The sequence below is a fragment of the Drosophila miranda genome, chromosome 2 (genome assembly GCF_003369915.1).
Source record: "Drosophila miranda strain MSH22 chromosome 2, D.miranda_PacBio2.1, whole genome shotgun sequence".
Classification (NCBI taxonomy): Eukaryota; Metazoa; Arthropoda; class Insecta; order Diptera; family Drosophilidae; genus Drosophila; species Drosophila miranda.
The window spans coordinates 5,600,745-5,622,412 of NC_046675.1; the positions used below are offsets into that span (position 1 = coordinate 5,600,745).

Consider the following 21,668-nt stretch of genomic DNA (forward strand, 5'->3'; position numbering starts at 1 on the left):
GTTACAATTAATGTTTGTTTGCGCCTGCTGCTGTCACCCGCATGCCCGCCGCCAGATTGCCAGGAGGGGTCGGTAGGGTCAGGGGTTGAGAGCTGCCAGAAGGACATCAAAGAGGTCTGTTCACCGTAAAAGGAGCAACCTAAGCTTATCTTAAAGCAGCAAAATGCTTGAATATTTCATAATAGGCCCGAGACCTTAGAGTTCATAAAAATGTGTAGTAGAATTCCCCCCGAGGATAGCGACGCGACCCCCGAAGAGGCCTCCTGGGAGCATAATGAAAAGGGTCGAGCGAAAAGCGCAACCTTCGCCAGATCATAAATGAATGTTTTTGCTACAGAATTTACACCTACACAACATAGAGTCGGGGGACGGCAGGGCAGGCAACCTGCTGGAGGCATGTCTGGCATGCTCGTGGCCCGTGGCAGGCATTTGCCCATAAAGTATCTTGAATATTTGAGCAAGGTGTGTCAGTAATTTAAGGGTCCTCCCCCCCCCCCCCCCCCCCCCCCCCCCCCCCCCCCCCCCCCCCCCCCCCCCCCCGGGGCTGGCTGGCTGGGACTGGGGCTTCATTAGATGTCCGCTGCAACTTCATTTGCCGGGGCATAAAAAGCATACAAATCGCCAAGACCTGGTCACTCTGCCAACTGGTTTGATGCCAATTTGTTGTTGCGGGAATACTGCAGGAGCTTAAGGCTAGGCAGGCGACGACGGCAGAATTTCAATGTTTACTTTTTGCCCGTATGTTAATCTATTTTTTTATGCGCTTTGCCCGGCCATTCGCCTAAAAGCAAGCTGATTTTTTGTGTTCCTATTTTGTCCGTCGGTGCGCGGTGCGGAGCTGCTTTTGATTTGATTTCCTTTTCGTTTCGCATTTGTGGGCTCTGTTTTTTGGGTTGGTTTTTGGGAACAGCCCAACAACGTATTTCGGTTTTTGTTTTCTTTTGTCATCCTGTCGGTCGTCCAACCCCCTTATTTTGTTGTTGTTTTTTTTTGTCAACGTTTTGCATACAAAGCACACACACACACACACACACCTATGCAGCCCGCTCTGCTGCACAACCGTGTGTGTATGGAAAACAAGGTAAAAACAACAGCCCGACTATAAGATACCCGCTACTCGGCAACTACTTAGCGAAACAGTAGGGAAAAACAAACCAAAGGAGTCTTAGGAGATATCTGCATATGTCTTTAATAGATTTCCATATTATAAACATTTTTATACGATGAAATAAGATACAAGATAAGATACCAAAATAAAGATGCTAATGATGTCAATATGTCAATGTCAAGTGCAGTCACGAATAGTGGAACTTCCATCGGTCTCTTAGTCTCTTAATCCAAGATCCAGGAGCTTCTTAAAACGTACACAATTGATGCCTTTCAAGACACTACTCCATATACCCTTTGTACTCTTCAAGTACCTGGTATAATAAATGAACATGACCGATTCGTGTGCATATGTGTTTGCGCGGCACTGGTGGGCGACCCGACCCCCGCTTATTATAATCAAACAGTTTGTTTGGTTCACCTTTTACATACTTTGCGCCGCCTGCACCTCTTTGCCGAGGATGGAGGAGAATGGTGGATGGATGGTGCTGCTGCTGCTGCTGCTGCTGCTTGCTGCGGAGGCTGGATGCTGGGATAATGGGATGCTGTTGCTTTATGCCCTGCTGGCTGGCGGCGTTTCTTTTTTCCTTTCGCTTTGCACTTCACCTTCGAGCTGTTTTAAGCACTTAACATAATTTAATTTCGACAAAATACAGCAACTATAAATTTCTACTTCTTGCACTTCACAAACACTGGGTGCTGTTGTCGGGTGTGTTGCTTTTGTCACAACTTTGTTTTGCTGCTTCTGGGCTTAAAACATTTCCTTGCTGCTTTCTTTTCCTTCTATAAACAACAACAAGGTAACGAAAACTCGCGTCGAAGAGAGAGATTCCGAAAATCGCGCGAATGAAGCTTTTGTCGTCGCCTCTTTCAAAACACGTCCGCACGCGTTTTCCGTAACTTGTTCGATGACGCGCGATGCAACCGCTCGGTTTGAATTTGTTTAAATTTTGATAATATTGTGAGCAGTGTAACCATGGAGCCATTGATAAAATATACCGCCCGACCCGCAGAAATATACCAAAATATACGGTCTCACTTGAAAAATAGACCGTAAATATACTGACGAATTCCAGTTCTACTATACATATTCCTCGTTTTTCATATTCCGTCGAATATTACAAGCTATTTAGAATATTTAGCCATGCCCACATAATTGTATCCGATTAATGAATCAATTTTCTACTTAACTGGTTAGTTTTTAGTCCTTGCTTTTATTGTATTTTGACTAAAACAAGGTTTGAGCAAAATAGTTCAACAAAAAAACAGTTGCGATGTTGCTCGAATTTGAAGACATAATGCTTGTCTAGGCCTTTGTACACCCTATTTTGTTAATTTTATATGAAAGTATAAATATTGATATGAAGATAAAACGTAACTTATAAACCTTTTCTCAAATTTACATTTTTTTAGACATATTCATGTATATGATGATGATGAGTATATATATCTCGAACCTGATACCTATTCTTGGTCCCTACAAGAAGACAATAAGCTTTAAAATATCGTTGAAATATTGAAAATAATATTGAATAATATTAAATTATATTGAAAATAAATTGATTTTGCCCGGGATGACAAACGTATTCACAACTCTATAACATCCATTTCCCCCAGGGTATGTGTGCATGGAATTAGCAACATTTGTGTATGGAATGGGACTCATGTTGCAAAAGCGAACTGCGGCGAATAAAAATTTTGGTCAAGACCAGTGTGACCCTCAGAACAGCACCGAAACATACCGCCTCATTTTCAAAATATACCGTAAATATACTGACGAATTCAAGTTGTATTTTACATATTCCTCGATTATAATATTCCCTTGAATATAACTAATTAAATATAACCCTCAGCGCTGCCCACATAATTTTGTCCAATTAATGCATCAATTTTTTACACAATTGGTTAGTTTTTAGTCCTTGCTTTTATTGTATTTTGACTAAAACAAGGTTTAAACAAAATAGGTCAACAAAAAAAACAGTCGCAATGTTGCTGCTATTTAAAGACTTGTTGCTTGTCATGCAGAGTATGGGTATTTTTATACCCTATTTCGTTAATTTTATATAAAGATGCTGTTTTCCAAACTGTTTTAAAACGTGATTAATAAAAAATTGTCTCAAATTGATATGTTTGAATGCATTTGATTAGTTTCTTGCACATATATGTATATACAGATCTCGATACCAATTCTTGGTCTCTGTAGGAGGAACACTACCTTAAAAATATCGTTGAAAAACCTTTTAAACAGAGATTGATTAGTTACTGCCTTCATTTGAACCTGGTATGACAAACGCCAGATCAAAAACACTTTTCTTAACATTAGATTACAAAGTGAATGTAAATGACGTACATATATATAGGTTTAGTTTTAACACCACTTCGACCGATTGTACTTATGGCAGCTATACGAAAGATTAAAAAATCATGTCCTTATAGTTTTACCTTGATTTCAATTAAGTGAAATATGTAGTTACTTAATCGGTAATTAGTGTTATCATTTGTGTACAATTTACTTACTATATACGGGAATAGGCTAAATTAGAATACAAGTTTTGATACGCACCTTACTTTTGGTTGCACTGAGTTCGAGCTCGATTGCACTGTTCGGTTCGGTTCGGTTCGATTCAGACACCCACCAAGGAGTGATTACATAGAAAAGATATGATCAACCGGTGGACCGGTTAGATAATATCGTATATGTAGTACATTATCAATTGAGAGCAAAATTAAAAAAAGATGTATAAATAGAAAACGGTGGAAGAAAGAGGTAAAGTTAACTGAAAGAATAGAACAGGAATGTTAAAAAAACTTCAATTTGTGTCGCTGTATCTTCAGGTATATCCACTCTATCGATAGGAATCCAAAATCCTGGGAAGGGTCTTAGAGTTCTGTTTTCAATTTTATAATTTGTGCAGAAATCAGGTATATATTTGCCGGGTATATTGCAAAATCCAAGTATGAGGAAGTGATCTAACAATACTCAGCCCAGGCCTACAACCCTATTTGTATCTAGTGGTAGCAAAGTTTTATTGTTGTGTTATCGAACTTCCAATTCATTTGCTCTCTTGAGCGCTTTCTTGGAGTACACTCAACTCCACTCAACTCACGGTACACACGGTACACGGTATACACGCCACAACAAGCTCCCTTCTTGCTTGCCACTTTTCGGGGTGCCATACTCATTTCCGGTTTCCGTTACTTTGTGTGCGTGAAATATTTGAATTTCGTGGCAAAGTTTGGCGCCCTCCGACTTTGACATTTTGCGCATCTGAAAATTATTGAAAACACATTAAGCTCCAGCCAACAGGCGACCGACGACGGGGATGACACTTTGGCGGATGTTGCCAATTTCCATTTTCCGACTTTTCTCCCCCATGTTGCTGTGCGTGGGCGTGACTGGCTCGTCATTCAAATCAAATTGTCTCGTGCAATGGAAAACCAATTTTATTTGCTGCCAATTGCCGGCAATGAACATAACTTCCCCTGGAGCAGGCTAATCAACATTCAAAATTCACAAAGAAGAGAAGGCCCACGAAAAACACCTCGAAGTTCGGAGAGTGCGAGAGTGCGGGACTGCCTTTCCGATAACAAGACGGCGTCCGCGAGGGCGACGGCGGTTGCATTGATTAGATAAGGGAAATTAACTGGAGAGGGAGCTTTTTAGAAGTTAGAACCTAATCGGCGCTTAGTCACAGGCTGCCATTGCCCCAGCGTAGACACAGAAATGGACGACACGGACTTTTCGCTCTTCGGCCAGAAGAACAAGCACAAGAAAGACAAAGCGGATGCCACACAGATCGCCAAGACGCCCACATCGGAGGCGGATCTGAAGCGCATCATCATCTCCAGGCCCACCGTCGATGACACCTACGAGAACTGTCAACGCGCCGGCATCGCGGTGATACTCAATCACAAGGACGTCAAGGGGCAGAAGCAGCGCGTGGGCACCGAACGGGATCGCGATGACATGCAGCACACCCTGCAGACCTTTGGCTTCGATGTGAGGACCTACAACGATCTGACCTTCTCCGATATCAACGATATGCTCAAAGAGGGTGAGTACTCTGCAAGCCACTCTGAAGGATCAGAGCTAACGTCTTCGTCTGTAACTTTTAGTGGCACGCGAGGATCATAGCGATAATGATTGCTTCGTTCTCGTTGTCATGTCCCATGGCACTGAGGGCAAGGTCTATGCCAAGGACATGTCCTATCCGGTGGAGCGGCTGTGGAACCCCTTCCTGGGCGACAACTGCAAGACCCTGAAGAACAAGCCGAAGCTCTTCTTCATACAGGCCTGCCGTGGCGAGAATCTGGAGAAGGCAGTGGAGTTCACCTCCTTCGCGGTGATGACCAGATCTCTGGCCCCCGCCGAAGCGGCGCCGGTCCAACCGATTACGTATGCCATACCCAGCACGGCGGACATGCTCGTCTTTTACTCCACCTTCGACAGTGAGTTCCTGGGAGTTCCCCCATTCCCCATCATACAACCCGTCTGATTTCTGTTTATTTCTTTTAGAATTTTTCTCATTTCGCAATGTGGACGATGGCTCGTGGTTTATTCAGAGTCTGTGCCGAGTCCTGGACATGGCCGCCTTTAACGAGGCTGGCCAACCCGACGGCGTCGATCTGCTGCGCCTGCTGACCGCCGTCAACAGGAAGGTGGCCTACGAGTACCAGTCGAATACGAAGAACGAGGCCCTCAACCAAATGAAGGAAATGCCCAACTTTATGTCCACACTCACCAAAACTTTCCAATTGCGTGTGAAGCCAAAGACCTGAGCACGAAATCACCGCCAGCACGGAGCTGACTCAGATCCCGACGGAGGGCGGGAGCCGAACAGCAAACACAAACCTTCCACAAAGTAAAAAGTAACAATGTTTGCAATTTGTTTATAAATATATACACATGTCTGAGTAGCTATCGATCGCACTTATCAGGAACTGGCTTAGTGCCCCTGGGAGCGATGATAACGAGCGTGTCGTGGCTACGATTGATTTCCAGCAGATAGAAAGGTTTCGCCGAAAGGCAGCCTTGCCCTGCATTAGAGAGTCCCTTAGGGTCCTTAGTTGCCCGGAACATGTCACGACTGCCGCACGTTTGCGGACTCTGCCTGCTCCTCTGGCTCTGGCAGCTGTTGGCGCTGGCGCCCTTCAGCTACAGCCGGAGCAGAGGAGCCCGTTGCCGCCGCCTGCTGACCCTGAGCGGTGTCCTGCGATGGCTCCTCCTTATTGGGCTGGCCCCCCTGATGCTGTGGAAGAGCGCGGCCATGTACGATGCCACCAATGTGCGGCACTCGATGATCTTCAAGAACATTGCCCTGGCCGCCATGACGGGCGATGTTTTCATCTCGCTGGCCCTGTTGGGCGCCCACCTCTGGCATCGTCGGGGATTGGCCAGGCTGCTGAACGGCCTGGCGCAACTCCATCGGAAACGGAAGCTGGGTTGGGGCTCAACGCTGCTGCTGTGGTCCAAGCTCCTGCTCTCGCTGTACGAACTCCTCTGCAATGTCCCCTTCCTGCAGGGGGCGGGAAGTCGTCTGCCCTGGACCCAGCTCCTGGCCTACGGGATCCAGCTGTATGTGCAGCACGTGAGCAGCGTCTATGCAAATGGGATATTCGGTGGCATGCTGCTGCTCCTGGCCAGCCTGGACCACCTGGAGCAGGAGTCGCCGGCTCTGGCTCGGCTCCTGAAACGCGAGCGCGGCTGGCTCCGCCTCTCCGCGAACTTTGTGGATCTCTTTCAGTTGGGCATCTTTCTGCTGGTCATCGGCTACTTCGTCAACATTCTGGCCAACATGTACGCCTACATGTCGTACTTTGTCTCGCAGCACGGCGTACCGCTGACCATCTCCAACTACTGTCTGATTGTCACCATCCAGCTGTATGCTCTCATCTTGGCAGCCCATCTCTGCCAGGTGCGGCACGGTCGTCTGCGTCAGCGATGCCTGGAATTTGGTTATCTCCCGCCAGAATTAACCCATCATGAGGTGGGTGGTAGACGGTGGGGGAAAGTCTTTAATTCTCCCTCCCTCTCTTTGCAGGCCATGGCGTGGACACCGTTTCCCCTGTTCGCACCCTTGGACAGCCTGAAGTTCTCCGTTTTGGGTCTATTCACCTTGGATCATGCTTTCTGGCTTTTCCTGGTCTCGTATGCCATGAACTTTATTGTCATTATTTTGCAGTTCAGTCTGGAGAACATGCAGCATGCGGATGATAACTGAATCAAGCAATTTCTTTAGCTGCAGCACACGTGATATATTATGTACTCAAACTCGAATCTGCATGAATCTACTGAATATCTGCACTCAAAATAATGTCTTAGTACCCGAAATACATACAACACGGAATAAATAGATTAATTTATGTTCAAATTATTTGTTTGCTCTAAATTTTGGCGGTTTTCAAATACACATTCCACATAGTCCACAAAATCCATATGTTCAAATAATTGCGGTTTTATATAGAGTTGTCAGACCGTTGTGTGGTGAATGCATTTGCTAAATGGTTGTAGCACCAGCTATGTTGCAGCGCGACACTTACTTAATTCGCAGCATCTGTCTTGGCAACGTCTTTGCATTTACGAAATTCGCAACATTCTTCTAGGAACATTCGCGAGCGATATTCTGAACTAGCTCTGAATTAGATGCGCTCAAAAAAGGTTTAAATTAAAAAACAAACTGTTTTTAAACAATTTAAATAAACATAGATAGATGCGTCGCAATAAAGTATATATAAAGAATATTCTTGATCAGCATTAATAGGGTCGTTAGAACCATAGACAGCTACAGATATGAATGTCTGTCCTCCTTGTGTAACGCCTTAGAGCTAGAGGAACCATCCAGGGAACCAACCATAACCATCCAGGGCTTTTGTGAATGCCAGAGATTTTCGCCATTTGAGGAGGCAGTAAAGGGCTTGACCAAATTGGCCATATCCTTGAAGCAATATGATACCACAGGGGCCTGCTGTGGGACCATAGGGCATGACCATATCCTCAAATCTACTTACTATACAGAGTTCCATATCCAAATGAGGATGACGAAAAACCCCGTAAATCTGGTAAATGTTATTCGATCGCAGTACAAATTGATGATTCGGGAAGAAGGGGCCCTCAAATTCAAAGCGATCCCATAACTATCCACATACGTAAGTGCACTCCCAGAAATATGATCAAACTCCATCCACTCAATACATACAATATTTGATGGTTTTCGGTTGCGAGTTCGTCGCATTCGTGAATTTTGATTCGATTTGGTGAAACGTTTTTGTCACCCGGCCATTCCATTGCATAAACTGGAAGCGAAAGTCCGCGGGCCACGAAATCCCCCAAACTAGTTGGAAATGGAATGGATTTGCAGTCAAACAAACATCAAATTGAAAAACTTAGCCACAAACTTCAAGATTTGAGTGCAATAAATAAAAATCAATTGCAAATATGGATATGCACATGTGATGTTGATCGAATTGTGCACTTTTCATTGGTAGTAATTGATCTGTAGGATTTTGAAACATATTCGAAGCGATGCCCATCGATGCATAGACAAATCGCTGTTTGCCTCATGTCGAAGCCAATGAGTAATCTGACACTCGAGCTGTTTGATTTTTTTGCATATCGTCTTACGGGGCAGAGCTCTTCCTGCTTTCACCTGCTGGCACACATCTGGCCACAAACTTCTTGGCCAGCCCTCGATGATTAGCATTGATTCTGCCCATGCAACAGCAGCGGCAGCAAACCACAAGCCAACCCCAACAAGTAGTAGCATTCGCACGCGCCAATTTTCCAAGCCGCTGACTCCATCGGTTCGGATCGTCTTACCGTACCTTATGCTTGCCCCTTTCCCTTCCCCTTACCCTTGTCTGTTCCCCTTAGCATTTGCGTAGGTTGATTCGAGCCGTCGGTCGGTCAGTTGCCGCATCGTCTGCCGTCTCCACTCAGGTGTTATGTAAAGTTTTGAAGTTATGCCTTTGCCTTTCTTTCAGATTTTCTTCATCGCTTTTACTTCGGGCTCCCTTGTGTTTCTGTTCTGTTTCGATCGTGCATTCATCTCCAGCTGAGCCAAGAACCGTTAAGACTCTGGCTTTATTGCAACTGCAACAGAGCAGCCTGGGCATGGGCCTGGGCATGGGCTTCCCTTACCACCGTCTTACGATTTGATTGGATCCACCAGCTTATCGCTTCTTTGTTGGGCTGTCTGGCTTTGTCCGTCCATCCGATTCCGTATTCCGTATTCAGTATTCAGTGATTTGTATTGTGTTTGATGGTTTGACTTGTTGCTGCTTTCCACAGCGCTGTGGCGCATCAAGTCATCAACAGCTCTGTCTCTGTCTCTGTCTCTGGCTCCGGCTCTGGGTCTGGGTTTGGGGCCATCATCGACAGCCTAGGGCCTGCCCTGGCCGGGGCTGCATGTTTATGCTTTATGTTAATAACTTTTGTTGTTTATACTTTACGAGTGGCTTTTGCTATTGCTGTCGGACACCTTCCTTCCTTGTTGCTCTCTATCTTTCTCGCTTTCGTTGCCTGCCTGCCTTTTGTCTTTGCAACACGCAACGAACGCAGCGCAAGACCGCAACGGTTTCTGCTAATCTGAGTAGAGCCAATGCTTATGGGCTGGCCCGTATATAGAGCCAAGGATACTACTACTGGCAGCCACTTGCTGCTCTGCCTCCCCCACTCTTCTCCAGGCTTTTCCGCCCCGTCTGCCACTTGTCATGGCTTTTCTTGTTTTCTCGACTGTGTGAAAAACTAGTCTCATCGCAGTCCCCACTCTCCACACAGTCCCGGCCACCGAGTGGGTCTTGCAGTGGTGAAGATCGCTTCAGTTGGTCGTGTGGTGTTTGCGTTGTCGGTCGGTTTTCGGTTGTGTTCGCGATGTGAGAGTGCGGATCGAGTCCGAACTATAAAGTGTGCAGCAGAAGAAAACACTACCAAGGATAACCATAGCTAAGGCCCAGATATGGCCTTCCACTTGACCTACCACCCACCTGCCTGTGCGAGTTTCTGTGCCATTTGGCTTCTGTCTTGGCTTTTTGTTTTGGGCCAGGCTGCAAAAGCGGGACAAGTGCAAGGCAAGTTATAGCCGTTATAGCCATATTAGCTGACGTGATATGTTCGTAAATCTCTGTTGCAGCAACTGTGTGTGTGTGTGTTTCTGTGTCTGTGTCTCAATATCCAGTACTAATGTGTATACGCGTCAATCGAACGAGGCTGGACAATTTAGTGGCCCAGGCCTGCGATCGCAGTTTGTCGCCCAAGTCTTTCGTTTTGCCCCCCCATCAACCCGTTTATCTCGTTGTGGCACGGTCGTTTGTGCGGCTGCTGCCGAACCCGAGCCGAAACCGTTAAATAACCCAAATTTCAAATTTAAATGCTGCTGCGACAGCTTTTCCTCAAAAGCCAGCCAACAAATTGCCAGGAAATCGATTTGTATTGAGTCAACTATCTCAATGTGGCAACCTGCTAATTTGTTTATGCAACAGACGGACGGACGGATGGACAGCTGACCCACATTCGGCGTAGCCATCCTGACCATTCAGGGAAGACCCGTTGACCCATTTCAGCAACCTGCTCCTGGCCATCGCCACCGGGCGATGCCACCTTGCCTTTAAATCTGGGTGTGACCGCCCGACGACCGACTTGAACTCAAGAACCAACTTGGGAACCCAAGTGTGTGAGAGTGCCAGTGCGAGTGTGGCAATGTTCTAATTAAAACTTAATTCTTTTGTGTTACTTGAAGTGACCGCTTGACTTTAATGGCAGCAAACGAGCGCTTTGTGCGCCAGATGATGGCTAAACTTGAATGAAGTTAATTGTTCTCGTAGGCCAACAACCAACCACCAACAACAACAACAACAACAATAACAACAGCCAACAAGTGCTAAAGTGTTCAGAGCACCAATGTGAAGAATAGTGCATATGAATTACATATAATTTCTGTTTTATGAGAACAATGAGTATGACATTTATGTTGTGGGAAATGAGTTGAAGAACCGCTACATAAAGTATTCAATCTTGAAAGTGTTTAGTGCATTCCGAGTGGAGCGGCATAATAATCGTATGATTGGGAAACATTTGCATTCCGAATGGGGAAACGAACGCATGGATACGACAAAGGAGTAATCGGATACGTACATATCATAGAATAAAATTGATCTAAATATGAGATACGTTTATCTATAAATACTCCATCCGGAATATACATATTATCCGACTTAAATCTGAAACGTTTGCAGTTAAGGTCTCAAATATCCATTATATATTTTGAAAATCGGTTAGGATATATATTTATAAATTATTAAAGTCAAATTTTTCAAATTTAATGATTCCTTAAATCCATTTCGGTCAGATACAAGAAACACTTATTATTTGGTCCTTTTACATGATTGAATAGGTCCTAAATATTTGATATTTTATCAACATTTGACTCTTTTGTTCAGATCTGAATTGAGATACATATGCGTCTAGCCATTCTTATGGAAAATTGATCTGTTGATCGAACTGCTTTTCTTATAGAAGTGTTGATCCAATTACATTGCAAATTAGTATCCCCTTGCCTGTACCCACACTCAAAATGAATATTCTAATAATAATAATGATATCTGCGTCTGTATGCCGATTCTGCTTGATGGAGCAATGGCGGAATCAAAGCTTCATATCGTGTCTTAGTATCCAGGGGAAAACCCTCTAGCCATCGCAAGCCGTTCTCACCGAACTGAGCCAGAAACTGCAAGTAAATAATAGAAATTGCGAACTCAAATTACAACTGCAACAATAACAAGTAGGCAACAAAAAATGTAATAAGACCAAGCCGCAAATAAAACAATAAACAAGCAATGCCTACCAGCGACAAGGGGCCAGAGATATAGACATAGACTGCGACAGCGACAACGTCTTTGGATGAAGAAGATGCTCGACTGGAGATTTCACTGCATCTGCAACTGCAGCCAACAATGATAATTTTCCACCGTAGGAGATCTTCCGAAAAAAAAAAGAAAGAAAAATAAAGCAGAGAAATGTCAGCAAGCCAGGCAGAGTCAGTCAGTCAGTAAGTCAGGCAGACAGGTAGCCCAGCCCCAGACGATGTGGATGGTGTCTTCTTGTCACTTGGTACGCATTTGGTTGGGATGCCTTTGGGGCCCAAAGTGAACAAAAAAGGCTTAATTATGTCATGAGGGTGGGAACGGCGGCAGCAGCAGCAGCAGCAGAAAAATAATTTGCAAGAGCTGCCTGCCATCGTTTGCTGATTGCAGGCCCCAACAGCCCCACCGACAGGGAGACACGGAGACAGTTGAATGCATGTGGAAAAGTGTTGCAACTGCACATGAAAATCGCAGCGGAATGGGCCACGCGACAAACGTAGAAAGTTTTTCGGTTTGGCGCCAGTTCTTCCAAGCCCCTGGTGGCCCGCCTGGTGGTAGCCACAAGATTCGCTTCGCACGTTGCACGTCGCACCGTTATGGGCGATTTCCCAATTGTTGTTCCGTTTTTGGTTCTCAGCGGGAAAATTTGCATGCCCAAATAAACAAAAACAACAACAACAACAACAGCGACAGCGACAATTTGTCAATGTTGTTGTTAGTTTTACTTTTTTTTCCACAAATGCATAGCATGGCTTGGTATGGTAATCTCTAATCTTCTGACGGATTCGCTTTTGCTCCACTTTAGCGACCTCCGGCAGCTGTGCCTTTCACACGGTCGACGGTGTGGCGGCGGAAAGCGAAGGTGTCCGCTTCATCAGATTGCGCGAAGATGCCCAGGTGGGCAAGGAGATACTCCGCGTGCAGGCCTATCCCCGAGCCACGGCGGCCCTCAAGGGCGCCGATGCCAGTGGGGATCACAAGTACTTCAATCTGACCGAATACAATGCCACCACACTGGTGATTAGCCTGGCCCGTTCCCTGGAGCGTTTGGTGGATCGGGATGTGCCCAGGAATCTGCTCAAGTTCCGCATCCTCTGCGCTGGCAAACAGGACAAACTAGAGGAGGTAGGTTAACCATCCCGCAAGGTAGGATCCATGCTCAAAGTGCATTGTCATATTCCAGGGAAGCTACCTCTCAATCACCGTTTACATCGAAGACGTGAACGACAATGCACCAGAGTTTCTCAACGTGCCCTATGTGGTGGATGTGGACGAGAACACCTCCGTGGAGAGCATCGTCTTTGAGGGGGTGCAGGCCTTCGATCGGGACAAGCCCAATACCCCAAATTCCGAGGTTCACTTCAGCATGTCCACGGTGCCGGAACAACTCTCCGCCGATGGCAGTCCGTACTTTGCCCTCAAGAGCCCACATCGACCGCTGCTCATCCTGAAGCGGGAGCTGGACTTTGACAACGGCATCAGGCAGTTCAAGCTGCCAATATTCGCCTGGGATCGGGGCACGCCCGCCAACCAGGCCAACACCACCATCACGATCAATGTCCGCGATGTGGACGACTTGCCGCCCAAGTTCACTGAGGGCGTCTATCGCACGAAGATCAACGAGTTCTTTCCCATGACTGGCGTCCCGATACGTATTCCCCTGTACTTTGCCCCACCGATAATGGCCTTCGATCAGGACTCGCTGAATGCCACCCTCGTCTATGAGATTATATCGGGAAATGAACGGCAGCTGTTTCGTGTGAATCCCCACAACGGGGTCATGTACCTGCAGAAGGAGATTGATCTGGAGGAGGAGAGTTTGCCGGGCAACACATTTGTCCTGCAGCTGGAGGCTCGACAGAAGGACAACCCCTTGAAGAAGGCACTGGCTCGGTGAGTAGAAGAAACCCTTCGAGATTTGGTACCCAGAGATGATTGATTTCGTTTCACAGCATCGAAGTGGAAGTCCTCGATCTGAATGACAATGTGCCCGAGTTCGAGGCCGATTTCTACAACATTTCGATTGTGGAGAACCTGCCAACGGGCTTCAGTGTGCTGCAAGTCAATGCCATCGATCGGGATCAGGGCGAGAACTCGGAGTTTCTGTACAATCTCGTCGAGACCAAGGAGACGACGGGTGCCTTCCGCATTGACTCGCGAACGGGCTGGATCACTGTCCGAGATGATCGATTGCTCGATCGCGAGCAGCGCAGATCAATCCAATTGAATGTGGAGGCCCTGGAACGCAATCCGTCATACCTGGATGACAAGCACCTCAAGAAGCCAGGTCCCAGTCGAGTGCACGTGGAGATCACACTGCTGGACACGAACGACAACACGCCCAAGTTCGAGCACGGAAATCTGTACGAATTTAAGGTGCCCATAACTGCACCCACGGGCTATGTGATCGGACAGGTGGCGGCTAAAGATCCGGACGATGGACCCAACGGCCATCTGCTGTACGAACTGCAGCGCCCCAAGGGCAGTGGCTATATCCCCTTCCGGCTGGACAACAAAAACGGCACCATCTTTGTGGGCGGACCCCTCAGACGCGGACGCATTGCGGTGTTTGTGGAGGCCAGCGATCAGCCCACCAATCCCTCGGAGCGTCGTTTTTCTTTGGCCGTCATCACGATTGAAGTCTACGCCACGATCGATGATCAGGCCATTGACTTTGTGGGAGCACCGTACGAGTTCTGGGTGGGAGCCAGCACCCCACTGGGCACCTCAGTGGGTCAGGTGCGAACCTCTCTGATCTACGACGGCGAGGATGAGATAATGTACGATCTCCTACACACCTATTCGGAGGGTGTGCCCTTTGCCATCGAGGAGCGATCGGGCATAATCACAGTCATCCGAGAGCTGTCGGAGTTTAAGCGAAAAGTCTACAACTTTGAGGCGGTGGCCAACTATGTAAGTCGATTGCATTTTGCATCGTTTACAGCCCTTCTATATTGTACGGATGTATCTCCATACAGCTCTTTGCGAACTCCACGAAGCCGCTGGTCATGTCACGCAGCTCTTCACCGCTCACCACAGTAGCCGCTCCATCCCAGTCCGAGCTCAGCGATGAGGGAGTGCTCATCACCAACCTGACGATACACATTGTCAACAAGCCCGAGCAGAAGGTGCCCCTGCGACCTGTTATAGAGTGAGTAGAGGCGACAATCCTTTCGGCATCCATCCAGACGTTATCCTTTTGCTTTCAGGGAGATCAATATGAATGTGATCAACTTCCATGTGGAGGAGAATGTCGTGGGAGGCATCATCGGCCAGTTGCTGTACAAGAACGGCATCAATCTGGTCAATAACGAGCTGGGCAGCTTCCGTGAGCTGCCCTCGGATGTGGCTAGTGGTAGCCGTAATATCACGATGGGCAGCCGTTTCCGGAGCCGCAACCGCAGTCGCAGCTCCAAGTCGAAGCGCCGCCTGCCGCGACGCCTGGTGGGAGACTCCAACGTGAAGCTGCGGTACATCATCGCCAATCAGCAGGAGGTGGTGAACAAGATATCCATCACGGAGGATGGCACACTGCTCACCCTGATCGGACTCGATCGGGAGCAGCAGGCCAGCTATGAGCTGACTGTGATTGTCGAGTACAGCACGGGTCTGGTCAGCGGTGCTGGGATTTATCAAGTCAATATCAAAGTGGACGATGTCAACGACAATGCCCCCAAGTTCAATGCCCTCACCTATGTGGGCCTGATCAACGAGAACTGTGCGGCGGGCACGGAGCTGTCCATGAACCATGCCATCCACATCCAGGATGCGGACGAGGGCGTCAATGCCGAGTTTCGGGTGCAGCTGCAGGGCGACTACAGTGAGGAGTTCAGCATTGAGTATGTGAACGGGAGCTTCTCGGGGGCTGCTGGGAACGCCAGTCAGCACAAGATGCCGCCCACAACGGGCGCCTTTAACATATTCAATCTGACGGATCAGTGGAACGACGAGTTCAAGTACCAGGAGCTGCACACCACCTTCATGCAGTCGAACTTCAAGCTTAGCAGCGGCCCCTACTTCCGCATCAGCTACACGGGCAAGCGCGGCCTGGACAGGGAGAAGCAGCAGCTGTACAATCTGAAGCTGATTGCCGCCGACAGCGGGGGCCTGTCGGGCTATGCCCACTTGACCATCCTCGTGGCGGATGTCAACGACAATGCCCCCATCTTTGAGCGCATTTCTGTGTTCAAGGACTCGCGCCTGGAGATACGCGAGTACACCACGGACATGGAGATTTACTTTGTGGAGAGCTCCAGCGGCATGGCAGCGCCCCAGGCCACCGCGGCAATGATGCTGGCCCCGCCGCCCTATCACATTCCGGGCTCCCCGCGTCTCCACATGGATCGGGAGAGGGCTGTGGCAGTCGGTGTTGTGGGTCGAGCCAAGTCGCGTCGTCGCATGGTCCGGGCCCTGCCCACCAAGTGTCCCCTCTTTGCCATCTACGAGGACACGCCCATTGGGGCGAAATTGTTGCAGCTGAGTGCCAGTGACGAGGACTTTGGCAAGAATTCGCAGCTGCACTACGAGCTCCAGGGGGAGCAGGTGGAGCGCTCTCCGGGCATGCCGCTGCTGAAGGTGCAGGGTGTGCGCCACTTCACGATGGACAAGCTGAGCGGGGAGCTGTCGGTGAACTTTCCGCTGGCGGCCAACATTGAAATCTGGCTGAATCTGAGTGTCACGGACATAGACGGCCTCAAGGACACCACTTGCCTTCGCTTCACCGTCATGGACGTGAACAATCATGCGCCGACATTCAGGAAGTCCTGGTACAGCTTCGACACCGCCGAGGGCGAGTACAAGGACAGTGTCCTGGGCCAATTGACGGCCATTGACATGGACTATGGCGAGAATGCCAACATCACGTACACCCTGAGCGACCTGACGCTGCCGTTTACCATCAAGCCCGCCTCCGGAGTGCTGAAGATCAGCGGACAGCTGGATCGGGAGCTGCACGACAAGTACAGCTTCCAGGTGATAGCCACCGACAATGCACCCACGGTGCTCCAGAGGATGTCCAGCAGTGTGGACGTGGAGGTAAACGTCCTGGACATCAACGACAATCGGCCCGAGTTCATTGGCTACGATGACCAGACCAAGGCCGTCAAGTACTGGCCGAATGTGGCGGACAGGACCCTCATGCTGCCCGTTTACAAGGCGTACCTGGACCGCAGCACTCAGCCGGGGACTTTTGTGAGACAAATGACGGCCATCGACAAGGATAATGTGGGCAATGGCAATGGGTTGGTGCTCTACTCCATCCGGCACCAGGAACTGCAGGCGCCACTCTTCCAGATCGACTCCCGCGATGGCACCATCACCACAGTCTCCCGGATCAACGGCTACAACGACTATGAGCATCTGAATGTGTCCGTAATTGCCTCGGACGTGGGCAGTCCCTCCCTATCCGCCACCGCCGTGGTGATTGTCAATCTGCAGGGTCAGGCCGTCACTGATCCACCAAAGTCCACGCCCAAGCCCGAGCCGCCGGCCAATGTTACCATCTTCCAGCACGCCTACTACGAAGTGAAGCTGGCCGAGAACAATGAGGCGCCTATTGAGGTAATGCGTCTGAATCTCAGTGCGGGACTCAATCCGGAGAACTACCGCTGGTCGCTGTGGCTGGAAGAGGGCCTGGACGAGACAGATGCCCATCCACCGTTCGAGTACGATGCCAAGAACATGCTCCTCTACGCCCTGAAGCCCTTCGACAGGGAGCACATATCCCGCTATCAATTGCGCATCCGGGCCGATCGCCTCAGCAGGGAGGCGCGCAATTTCGCCCGCGTATCCTACCCGGTGGTGGACGAAAGGATCGAAGGCCTGTCGCCCAACGAGTGTCGCATCCTGGTCCACATATCCGATGAGAACGACAATGCGCCCCGTTTCCGTGGCAATGGACAGCCGATCGTGGCGGTCCTGCCTCAAAGCGCCAGCTTTGGTTATCCAGTGACTCGAGTACTAGCCACAGATGCAGATGAGGGTCTTAATTCCGAGATACGCTATCGTCTGCTGAATGAGCCCACGCGTCTCTTTGGCATCGATGAGACGACCGGCAATATACGCCTGCTGGGAGATCTGCCCCACGATGAGCACCTCTATGGCTTCGATGTGAAGGCCACCGATCGCATGGGCGCCGACGATGGACGCAGCGGCATTGTCAACGTCTTTGTCTACATCATCGATGAGTCCAAGCAGGTGCGTCTGGTGGTGGCCGGCAAACCCGTGGAGGTGGAGCGTCGCATTGAGGGTCTAATGGAGGCGCTAAGCTCCGCAATTGGCAGGGATGTGCGTGTGAGACTTCTAGAGCCCCACTCGAATGCACTGGAACCAGCGTAAGTAGTACAGAAAATCCATGTAGAAAGATTAGAATATAGTCGTATTAATTACCAAGAAAAGAGCTCGTAAATATACCGCTCTACAAATTCCTCTTAGTTCCCAAATGTAACCCGTTTTGTCAGCCTTTCATATGATGATAATCGATGCTCTACCTAACTGTTTCTTTAACAGCACCAATGCCTATATATATGCCGTTGATCCCCAAACGAATTCCATTATGGAAATGGAACAGCTACAGGAGTAAGTCTTCGCTTCTCCTATTACCATTCCCTACTCCCAGCTCCCACTTGACCCACTTGACCCACTTATGTCTACGCTTACAAATGATCTTCTGTATTGTTGCAGCTCTTTGGCGGGGCTCCAGCTGGATGCACTGCAGCTCCAGCAGCAGAAAGTCGATGGAAGCAAGTCCATGCCGCGCATAATCGAATTGGCGGAGTTCGGACAGGCGGCGCGACCCACCCACGCCTCAGCATCCAGCTTCATGGGAGGACTGGAATTCGTGACCGTATTGCTACTGGTTCTGATCAGCCTGGGGGCACTTTTTTCCGCCTGCTGCTACCTGTGCGTGCGCCAGAAACGGTAAAGAATGAAGGGGCTAAGGCACTACAAGTGCAACTGCAACTGCAACCGAGTGAAAGACTGCTCTTTAGTAGCCCATAGATGCATCTGATGTTAGCCATAGTATATGTAGGAGTAGCTTAAGCTTAAGACCGTATAATACAATAAATCTTAAGAGGATTGCAATTTCATGTGCTTTGGTTGTTGTTGTTGCTGTTGTTGTTGTTCCTCTGTTGCTGCTGGCGCTGATGATAATGCTCTGATACAGCAGCATTTTCCTAATGGGGCTCTCGGTTCTCGAAGGAAACCGGCTTCGCTTAGGCCTCTCCTATCCGATTAAATTATAACGGTAAAAAACAACAAACACAACACATCAAATGGCAACAACCAAAGCTGCAACATGGGGCAATTAGATGAAGCAGAAGAAGATGATGTGGTGACAACTGCAACTCAAATGGAAAGCCATTTCTCTGAAACGTCTCTTCTTATGTGTGCTTGCAGCCGTCTCTGGTCCCAGCGCGACTTTGCTGCCTCGGATGCTGGCCTCACATACACCATAGCCGGCATCGGGGCCTCCTCCCGTGGCCAGAAACAGCGTCGCCAGCGCCCGCAGCGGCACACACAGCGCTGCAGCAAGGGCAGCGCCGGGAGCCAGCGGCCAACGAGCGCCTTCATGCCCGAGTCGGTCTGCTCCTCGGCCCAGACCCAGTCGACGGCCACGGCAACGGAGAAACTGGAGCAACAGTTGCATCATCATCACCAGCAACAGGCTCTGGCCACGCAGCAGCAGCATCATCAGTACCTGAACGAGTAAGTGAATGGCAATGAGAGCCCGAACGGGTTTCCCATTCTATGTTCGAATCCACCATCTATCCTCATCCTCAGACAGCAGCGACAGCGCGAGTACATTGATGTGCCGCTGCCCAAGTCCATTGCCAAGGCGGCGGCGGCGGCGGCAGCAGCAGCCGCTGGCACAGATGCCAACGTTGGGGCAGGCACAGGCAGCACACCATTTGTGCTCAAATACAATTCCTGTCAGCCAGTGAACAATCTGTGAGTGGACACTCCGTACCATAGTTGGAAATCACCTCAACCCATAACCATTCTCCTCTCATATGTGTACATGCAGAAACAACTATGAGACCTCGCTGTTCTCGCTGCACTCGACGGGACAGGACTCGGGTGTGGAGTTCCTGAGCAGCCGCGAGCTGTACGAGACCTCGCCGGACTCCTTCCAGCACAGCGGCTCGAAGCGCATCACCAATCCAGAAGTACTCTGTCCCAGACATGCCAAGGCCCACCTAGAGCTGCGACAGCAGCAACAGCAGCCCAACACGGACAGCAGGTTAGTCGTAGGTTATGCCAAATTGCCTCAGGATCATTTGATCGATCAAGTCGCTTTTGTAGTGACACCTACGAGGATTCCCTGAAGACCGATGAACCGCTGGTGGCGCACAACTGCCGCAACGGGAGCTGTGAGCACCGCCAGCACCACCATCAGCATCCCCACTATCAGAATACCCGTTTCGAGAAGCGCTCCTGTGTGCGACACTCGTTCTCCGGCGTCAAGGATGACCTGATGCAGAGCTCGCCGCAGATCTCGCTTCGTCCTCGGGGTCATGCGCTGCGCAACTCGATGAACGATCTGGAGCAGCGGCTGCACAACCTGGAGCAGTCCTTCCAACGACCCCTCGAGTTTAGCAAATCGAATTCTTTGTTCTAGTTGATACGTAAACCAAGTGCAATCTTTAGTCTACTTTAAGCTTAGCCTAGATGTCTATTCATAAGAACCAAGTGCAATAAAACGAATGAACGATCAGTTGTCGAAGTATTTGCGGAACTCCAGGCATCCAGTCCAATTGATGACCCAGCCGGGCGTAACCTCCTTGGCGTGCTCGTACCATTTGGCCACATTGGCATAACGCTTGTAGTCAAAGCCGGCCACATCGAAGGTGGACACCGTTGCCAAGAGGGCAATATCAGCTACGCTGTAGTCCCCAGCTGCATAGGTCTGTCCCTCGAGCAACGTATTGAAGATCTCGAAGGCCGATTCGATTTTCTTGTAGAGCTCTGCGTTGGGCGCCTGTTTCTGGAAGATCTGCGGGTAGTAGTAGTCGGCAAAGCTCTTGTAGAGGGTGCCCATATCGAAGTACAGACGCTGGTTGATCAGGGCCTGTTTCTGAACGTCCTTGGGAAAGAGCTTGTCATCCTTGCCGTACTTCTCCACGAGATACACCATAATGGCACGAGACTCCCACAACGAGAAACCATTGTCATCCAACGTCGGAATCGTGTGCTGTGGATTGATCTTCAGGTATTCCGGCTTGAACTGATCCCCGGCACGGGTGTTGATGATGATTTTCTTATCGAATTCCAAGCCAATGGCCTTGGCTGTCATAAGAACAGATCGGCAGGGGGCAGATCCGGGTCTGTAGTAGAAATCCATGTTTGGGAGGTGATAGGCAGAGGCGGAGGAAGCTCTGTGCAAATAAGCAAATCACAAAAATACGAATAGTTAATCACTTTCTTTTGTGCCGAAAGTACACTGCGAATTCGATGACATAACACCCCATGATGAGCATGCAAAAAATATACAAAGACAAAAACCCCCCTCCCATCGAACTTACGAGATATTGCTATGTACTATTGTTGTGTATTCGGGAGCTCTATTAACGTCGAGCCACGTCCAAAAACTGAATATCGCTCTACGGTTAAGCTATGTTTTATAGGCAAACACAAAGAAGATAACCAAAAAAAAATAATAATAATTTTTCGCTGATGGTTCAATTAGGTTGAGGTGATAATTG

General features: G+C 48.9%; 5 protein-coding genes across 28 annotated transcripts in view; 3 read left to right on the forward strand and 2 right to left on the reverse strand.

Moving 5' to 3' along the window:
* LOC108156326 (collagen alpha chain CG42342) overlaps positions 1-2,056 on the reverse strand; it is a 61,839-nt gene extending 59,783 nt beyond the window's left edge. For 23 of the 24 annotated variants that reach the window (XM_033388704.1, XM_033388720.1, XM_033388707.1 and 20 more), the window contains exon 1: positions 1,529-2,056. The gene's annotated coding sequence lies outside the window, so the exon portion shown is untranslated. The remainder of the gene's footprint in view (positions 1-1,528) is intronic. The other variant, XM_033388696.1, reaches the window with a different exon arrangement.
* Positions 2,057-4,785: 2,729 nt separating this feature from the next.
* Positions 4,786-6,024, forward strand: LOC108157734 (caspase-3). The gene is made up of 3 exons (XM_017289910.2): positions 4,786-5,162; positions 5,224-5,556; positions 5,624-6,024. Exons 1-3 carry the CDS (start codon positions 4,832-4,834, stop codon positions 5,884-5,886), a joined length of 927 nt encoding a protein of 308 aa, XP_017145399.1. The 5' UTR covers positions 4,786-4,831; the 3' UTR covers positions 5,887-6,024.
* Positions 6,025-6,114: 90 nt separating this feature from the next.
* LOC108154006 (putative gustatory receptor 89a) lies at positions 6,115-7,533 on the forward strand. Its single transcript, XM_033389942.1, has one exon. It carries the CDS (start codon positions 6,186-6,188, stop codon positions 7,326-7,328), a length of 1,143 nt encoding a protein of 380 aa, XP_033245833.1. The 5' UTR covers positions 6,115-6,185; the 3' UTR covers positions 7,329-7,533.
* A 4,584-nt stretch (positions 7,534-12,117) lies between these two features.
* On the forward strand, positions 12,118-20,596 carry LOC108154005 (cadherin-89D). Its single transcript, XM_033390168.1, has 12 exons — positions 12,118-12,145; positions 12,770-13,089; positions 13,148-13,857; positions 13,917-14,877; positions 14,943-15,115; positions 15,174-18,296; positions 18,472-18,540; positions 18,646-18,882; positions 19,363-19,671; positions 19,747-19,914; positions 19,991-20,206; positions 20,269-20,596. Exons 1-12 carry the CDS (start codon positions 12,118-12,120, stop codon positions 20,582-20,584), a joined length of 6,630 nt encoding a protein of 2,209 aa, XP_033246059.1. The 3' UTR covers positions 20,585-20,596.
* Positions 20,573-21,588, reverse strand: LOC108157651 (glutathione S-transferase 1-1-like). The gene is made up of 2 exons (XM_017289801.2): positions 21,489-21,588; positions 20,573-21,341 (listed from the first exon to the last, which is right to left on the reverse strand). The coding sequence occupies exon 2, from the start codon at positions 21,305-21,307 to the stop codon at positions 20,678-20,680; it is 630 nt and encodes a 209-aa protein (XP_017145290.1). The 5' UTR covers positions 21,308-21,341; positions 21,489-21,588; the 3' UTR covers positions 20,573-20,677.
* Between the last annotated feature and the right edge of the window lie 80 nt (positions 21,589-21,668).

Excerpts from the sequence above, each read along its gene's own strand:
- LOC108157734 (XM_017289910.2), top strand. The coding sequence starts at position 4,832 with ATGGACGACACGGACTTTTCGCTCTTCGGCCAGAAGAACAAGCACAAG. Across the intron at positions 5,163-5,223 it reads CAACGATATGCTCAAAGAGG|TGGCACGCGAGGATCATAGC; the intron begins GTGAGTACTCTG and ends TGTAACTTTTAG. Across the intron at positions 5,557-5,623 it reads CTTTTACTCCACCTTCGACA|AATTTTTCTCATTTCGCAAT; the intron begins GTGAGTTCCTGG and ends TATTTCTTTTAG.
- LOC108154006 (XM_033389942.1), top strand. The coding sequence starts at position 6,186 with ATGTCACGACTGCCGCACGTTTGCGGACTCTGCCTGCTCCTCTGGCTC.
- LOC108154005 (XM_033390168.1), top strand. The coding sequence starts at position 12,118 with ATGTCAGCAAGCCAGGCAGAGTCAGTCA. Across the intron at positions 15,116-15,173 it reads CCCCTGCGACCTGTTATAGA|GGAGATCAATATGAATGTGA; the intron begins GTGAGTAGAGGC and ends TTTTGCTTTCAG. Across the intron at positions 19,672-19,746 it reads CATCATCAGTACCTGAACGA|ACAGCAGCGACAGCGCGAGT; the intron begins GTAAGTGAATGG and ends CCTCATCCTCAG.
- LOC108157651 (XM_017289801.2), bottom strand. The coding sequence starts at position 21,307 with ATGGATTTCTACTACAGACCCGGATCTGCCCCCTGCCGATCTGTTCTT.